Source organism: Nannospalax galili, unplaced genomic scaffold (assembly GCF_000622305.1).
Source record: "Nannospalax galili isolate Female #2095 unplaced genomic scaffold, S.galili_v1.0 scaffold31, whole genome shotgun sequence".
Taxonomy (NCBI): domain Eukaryota; kingdom Metazoa; phylum Chordata; class Mammalia; order Rodentia; family Spalacidae; genus Nannospalax; species Nannospalax galili.
The window spans coordinates 1367382-1374587 of NW_008332149.1; the positions used below are offsets into that span (position 1 = coordinate 1367382).

A 7206-nucleotide genomic window follows, 5' to 3' on the forward strand; every position below is an offset into this window, starting at 1 on the left:
GTATTGCCTGTATATATATAAGTGCACCTGTGTTGTATATTGCCGGTGGAGGTCAGAAGAGGGCATTGGATCCCCTGGAACTGGAGAGACAGTTGTTAGCTGCCATGTGGGTGCTGGGAATCAAACCCAAGTCCTCTTCAAGAGGCCATCTCTTCAGCCCCAGAAGTGAGGCCATTTCTAAGACAAATCTTGCCTTATTTGTCAGGTGATATGACAGGGCTATCACATGATAGAACCCACATTGAAATTCCTCAGAGGACAGGGACAATGGTAACCACCATCCTTTCCGGAACCAACCTGCTTGTTCCTGATAATTGAGATGATGCAATGAATATGTGAAGACCCCTTGACTGAGCATTTCCATGAACACACGTCTTCTCATTTAACTTTCCCAACTACTTCCTAACAAAGGCCATTACAGGACAGCCTGCCTCTGCCTCCCAAGTACTTGGACTAAAGGCCTGTGCCACCACACCTGGCTATCATAGACATTTTATTGAGCCCCACTAGAACAATAAAATCATTAGGATTTTAATATCAGACATCTGGTAACATATTTAGGGGAGTTATAGAATCTTAAAATGTTCATTTATTGGCTGTGAGGGTTAGTACTGTCAACTTAACAACCTCTAGAGTCACCTGGGAGATGGGCCTCTGGGCATGTCTATGAGGGATTATTTTGAGGTGGGAAGACGTGCCCATTATAGATGTCCACATGCCCATCCCTTGGCTGGACTCCTGAACTGCCTAGATGGAGACAGAGAACTGAACAACGTACGTACATGCATTTGCAGTCTTCTTCCTGATCGTGGATGCAGTGTGACTAGCTGCTTAGGCTCCTGCTGCCTTGCCTCCCGCCATGATGGACTGAACCTTGGCTCATGAGCCAGAGCAAAGCCTTTCTCCCTTGAGTTGCTTTTTCCGGGGTATTTTATCACAGCAACAGGAAAAGAAACCAAGACACTGGCTCCGACTCGAAGATGAAGACCTGCCATATCGTCCTCTAAATCCAGGAACCAAGCCTGCCTGTCCATTAGGAAATCACCTCTCATACCTTGTGGTGGATCATATCAGCAGCACGAGCAACCAAAGGGAGACATTCATAGGCAACTTGGAGGAGAGTGAGGTGAGGGACAGTGTCTTCAGCTAACCTATCAGCAAAGGCCTGGGATGATTCCTGTGTAGGATCTGTGTATGACTCAGCATCAGAAAGGACCCCATAGGTCAGGAGCCTATTACCTAGCCTTGGAGATGGCAGCTGGGTCTTGGGAATCATCCTTTAATGATTTGACTATGAAATGTCCCCTATAGGCTCATGTGTTTGAACACTTGGTCTCCAAATGGGGAAGCTATTTCAGGAGGTTGTAGAACTTTGGAACTGTGGCCTAACTAGCAAAAGTGGGTTTCTGAGTTGGGCCTTAAAGGTGATATCATCCCTAGTTCCACCCTGAGCTCTCTGTTTCCTGATCCACCAAGATGTGAGAGGAAGCAGCAGCAATATGCTTCCCCTGATGGAAATGCAACCCCTGGACCATACCACTCCACCATGCTTACCCCACCATAATTATATGCATATAAGCATGAGATAGTACCACTCTTACTTGGGGTAGGAGACAATTTCTTAAACAATACATGCAAAGCATTAACCATAAAGGTGATTATCAATAAATCAGAGAGTACCTCACATCAGCATAAGAATTCCACTCATTTTTAAGCAAATAGAAAGGCAGGGCATGATGGTAGATGCCTTTGGTCCCATTCAGGAGGCAGAGTGTCTTAGTTACTTTCTATTGCTGTGATAAAAACACTGGCCAAAACCAACTTGGAGAGGAAAGGGTTTGTTTTACCGCACATCTCCCAGGTCACAGTTCCATCACTGAGAGAAGCCAAAGCAGGAACTCAGGGCAGGAAACTGGAGCACAGACCATGGAGGAATGCTGATTACTGGCTTGCTCCTCCGGCCTGTGCTCAGCCTGCTTTCTTATACAACACAGGACCACCTGCCCTGGGGATTGCACCACCCACAGTGGGCTGGACCCTCCCACATCACTCAACAATCAAGAAAATGCCTCACAGATGTATCCACAAGGCCAGTCCAATAGAACCAATTTCCCATTTGAAGTTCTCTCTTCCCACGTGTATCAAGTTCATAACTAAAGCTATCCAGCACATAGCGGTAGGAGAATCTCTGCGAGATCAAGCCCAGTCTGGTCTACATAGCATTCTAGGCTGAGAGACCTTGTCTCAAAAAAAGGGGGGTGGGGGCAGCTGGAGAGATGGCTCAGCAGTTAAGAGCACTGGCTATTCTTGCAGAAGAACCAGGTTTGACTCCCAACACCCACATGGCAACTAACAACTATCTGTAACTTGAGTCCAGGAGATCTGACACTGTCTTCTGTCCTCTGTGGTCACTGCATGACACAGGTGCACTTACACACATGCAGATATAACACTCACATACACATAAAATAAAAATGAAAAATGAAAAAAAATTGAAAGAAAGGAGAGAAAGAAAGAAAGGAAGAAGGGAGAGAAGGAGGGAGGGGGGAGGGAGGGAGAGAGGGAGGGAGACAGGAGAGAGAGAGGAAGGGAGAGAGGGAGGGAGAGAGAGGGAAGCAGGGAGGAAGGGAGGGAGGAGAGAGGGAAGGAAGGAAGGGAGGGAGGGAAGGAGGGAGGGAGGGAGGGAGGGAGGCAGGGAGGGAGGGGGAGGGAGGGGGGGAGGGGGGGAGGGAGGGAGGGAGAGAGAGGGAAGCAGGGAGGGAGGAGAGAGGGAAGGAAGGAAGGGAGGGAGGGAGGGAAGGAGGGAGGGAGGCAGGGAGGCAGGCGAGCAAGCAAACAAGCAAGCAGGCAGGTGGGACTGGAGAGATGGATCAGCATTTAGAACACTTGCTGTTCTTGCAGAAAATCTGGGTTCTGTTTCCAGCAGTCACATTTATCAAGCACCTCACAGTCACCTGTAACTTCAGTTCTAAGGAATTTGACATCCCCTTCTGGCCTCTACAGGCACTGCACACACCACACATGTGAGATACACACACACACACACACTCACACACACCTTAACACATCACCCCACCACTTCCTAAAGTCTGAGGCTGGTGACTATGCCTTTGGCTCTTTGGCACATGGAACTTTAAGGGACGTTAAGCTCCAAATCACGGCACTCCACGTACTTGATACACATACACTCAGGCACACACACATATACATTTTTTAAAAAAAATTTTAAGCAGAAAGTTGTATCACAGAGTAGGAGTAAATATTTGCAATGTATTTAACCAAAAAGAATACACAAAGAAGACCTATATGTCATTAAGAAAATAAAAATTTAAGAGGAAAAGAAGGAAAAAAAGAGTTAGGTAGACATCACTACAAAGTCTTTTTCTTCATCCTGTAAGGATGCCACTGGGACTGGCTCCCAGCTGCGCTCTGCTCAGTCTTTTCCTGGGCGCCAGTCAGAAGAGTGGCGGTATGTTCCCATTTCACCCCAGGGTCATTTAAACCTTACATGCAGACCTCACAATAAGGCCCAAGTTAGGTCAATTATGACACATTTAGTGCTTGGGACTGTCCCCTGAGCTCCCATTAAACTGTCCTAGGCACAAACTCCAGGCACTAACGCCTCCTGTCCTAGCCTACTGCCCAGAGTATGATTAGAGAATGGGAAAATTGTTATCAGAGGATGCGCACACAGAAGCCTGGACATCCAAGGGCTCAGGAAGGGACCGCTGCCAAAGGAGAGCTAAATAGCAGAATTTCACCCAGGATTCTCAGTGCCAGCCATCCCTGGATAGCTCAAAATTTCCCACGTTGCAAAGAGGACCTCTGCCCTGCAACACCACTGGGGTGAGTGTGGCCTGGGTACCAAGTCCTTTCTTACGTGGCCTCCGCCCAGCTAACATGGAATCACCCTCTGTGAGTTTCCCACTATGAGAAGAAAAACAAGAAAGACCCATTCCAGAGTTCTAATTCACCTATCTCTCTGCCTTTCAGGGTATGGACCACATTCTACAAATCAGACCCACGTATTGCCCTTGGAAAATACTCCCCAATGGAAAAAGAAATCCTAGTAAGTGCTCTGAAGTTTACATGGACAGAGGTCCCTCTGAAGTCTGCCTGCAGAGGTAGGGGGAACCCAAGGTTCAAAACCCACCGAAAAAGAAGTCTCCCCAACAGTAGGCTCGTGATGGCCTATGTCAACAGGTGGATTCCACTCTCTAAAGGTCCCAACTAGAAATCTAGTTTATAAGTGGGGCTACAGAGATGGCTCAATGAGTAACAGCATTTGCTGTGCAATTATGAAGACCTGAGTTCAAATCCTGCCACCTATACTAAAACACTGGGCATAGCTGTGTCTACCTGTAACCCCAGCATTGGGAGGCCGAGACAGATGGATCCTGGGAGCTCACTGGCCAGCCAACCTAATCACAAAATGACAAGCTTCTCATTCAGTGAGAGAGCATGTCTCAAAGGAATAAGGTAAAAAGGGAGAAGACAGCTGGTGTCTTCTGGCCTGCACACGCACATGTGCAGAAGCATGCACCCTCATACACACACACCATACACACACACACACACACACACACACACACACACACTAAGCCAGGCATGGTGACACATGTTTTTAATCCCAGCACATGGGAGGCAGAAGCAGGCAGATCTCTGTGAAATGGAGGCCAGCCTGATCTACATAGTGAGTTCCAGGCCATCTGGAGCTATAGAGATACACTGTCTCAAAAAAAAAAAAAAAAACAAAAAGAAGGGCTGGAGAGATGGCTCAGCTGTTAAGGAGCACTGGTTGCTCTTGCAAAGAATCTAGGTTCAGTTGTTAGCGCCCACATGGCAGCTAACAACCATCTGTAACTCCAGTTCCAGGTGATCAGATGCCCTGGGAACATCGCATGACATGGGTGCACTTACATACATGCAGGCTCATACAAATAAAATAAAAATAATAAATATTTTTAAAAGAAACAATGAACAGGAAATATGAGTGACAATAAATAATGAAACTAGTATTTCTTGAGCTCTTCTTACCTTGCATTGCACTGCACTTTGAGTGTGAAGTGCCCACCACAGGCTCACATACTCCAACACTTGGTATTCTACACTACACACGATCTGCACAAGATGGAGCCCATCAACGTTCAATCATGAATGAGAGAGGTCTCCAGACGAGAGAGAGCCTCACCCCTCCCTACACAAATGTAGGCAGTTCATGGTTGCTGGGGGAGGGGGAATGACTTTCTTCAAATTGCTCAAGCCCCAGTAAATCATCTCCACCAAGGTTCAGGTAAGCAACCCTGATTGAACTCTGTGGGTCACAAAAACAAACAAGCAAACAAAGATGTTAAACTAGGAGGAGGACTTGTTTGGGAGAAGAATGAGTTCAGCAGGATTGAGGAGTAAGAGAGGACAGTGGGGGTAAAAATGTCTGAAATATGTGGTATTTGTATGTGTGTGTGTGTGTGTGTGTCAAAGACTTTACAAAATAAAAGCAGGTGCTGAATTGATGACTCAGAGGGTAAGAGTCTGCACTGCTCTTGCAAAGAACCGGAGTTTGGTTCCCAGTACCCATGTTGGGTGTCTCACAACCACTTATAACTTCAGCTCCAGGGTATTTGATGCCCTCTTCTGGCCTCCAAAGAACCTACCTGCACATACCCCTAACACAGACACACACATAAATACAGATGATTAAAAATAAAATCAATCTTTTTAAAAAGTAGATTAAAACAACTAAAATTTAAAAGCTTAAAACAAAAAGAAGTATAGCCGTAAGTGGTAGTGGATGATAAAGCCGCCATTTCTTCAGCTCTTCTTACCCTGCCCTGTGCTGCACCTTTGAGTGTGACTCTAACACGGGCTCATGTGTTTCAACACTTGTCCCCCAGCTTGTAGAACTGTTTTGAGGCATTATGGGACCTTTAGGAGGAGGAGATTAGCCGGAGGAAGTGGGTCACTAGTGGGGGTGTCTTATGTGTCATAGCCAGGCCTTGTTTCCTGTCCAAGCTCTCTGCTTCCTGATCCTCTGAGATGTGAGCAATTTGACTCATACCCCCACCTGCCACCATGCCCTCCCTATCATGATGGACTGTATCCCCTCAAGCCGGAGTAAATCCTTCCTCCCTTAGGTTACTTCTTGCCGGGTATTTGGTGACAGTGATGAGAAAACACTGAACCTGCACTAGCTGCTGTCACATACGTTTTCTCGTTGAGGCTTCACAATAACTTTGTAAAGCCAATAAAATTAATCTAAATTCACAGTGGGTAAGAGAAGAGTCAGGATTTGAACTCAGGCTTGTCCTGCTCCAAAGGTCCGTCTTCTTTCCCACTCGCAGGTTCTCAAACACTCTCGGTGATGGAGGGAGAAATGACTGCTATTTCATTCTTTCTGCAGAGGCTTCCTAGCCCTTGGCACTGGGGTTTTTAGCTATTCTTTTCCATTTTCAGCGTCTAGGTGGCATTCACACCATAGCAACACGAAGGTTCTTGGCTGTCAAACACGACAAAGAAGGGAAAATGCTGAGGGAGCTACGGTCACGGTCTCCAGACTACGAAAAGGCAACCAAATATAAAAGAGGGCCCTTTTTCCCTTGTGCTGCATACCAACCCCCAGAAAAAATGTGGACAGCAAAGGTGGTCGTGCCTGCAGAGGAGTTTAAAGTGCCCCAGCGAGAGATGATCGACATCAGCAAACACGTACAAAGGATGCGGCTAGCCAGAGCCCTGAGAAATAAGCAGTGTTTTCCATGCACCCAAAGGCTCAGGAATGCCCAGATGGTGTCTGGAGCAGACCTGAATCCCTTGGAAACAGACAAGACCAGTGAAGAGCAGGACAAGGGTGACAGTGATAACTTTGACCAAGCCAGTCAGGAGGAGGAACAGGAGGCAGAGCACAAAACCACAAAGGCACGAGAAATCATAATGAATGTGGTTTTCAAGTCAGAAGAACTCAAGCCGTGTGTAGTATGCCATCGAAATGATCGTAAAACGTTCCTTCCCGTAAAGCGGGAACGATGCATCACAGGCCTAACGAACAGAAATCTCTTCTCCATAGCTGACTTTCCTGGAGACCTGATGCTCATGCAGCAGGATTTTAAATCGCGGGGAATCCACCCCAATGACGCTATTCAGACCTACTGGGCACAGGAAGAGGACGCCTGCAGAGAACAACCACACAGGGCTTCTCGCTGTCTGTACTAA

The 7206-nt window shown here is 47.0% G+C and overlaps 1 protein-coding gene across 1 annotated transcript; it reads left to right on the forward strand.

The window, feature by feature from the left end:
• Positions 1 to 3649: 3649 nt before the first annotated feature.
• CUNH10orf120 (chromosome unknown C10orf120 homolog) lies at positions 3650 to 7206 on the forward strand. Its single transcript, XM_017796669.1, has 3 exons — positions 3650 to 3846; positions 3994 to 4069; positions 6454 to 7206. The coding sequence occupies exons 1-3, from the start codon at positions 3650 to 3652 to the stop codon at positions 7204 to 7206; spliced, it is 1026 nt and encodes a 341-aa protein (XP_017652158.1).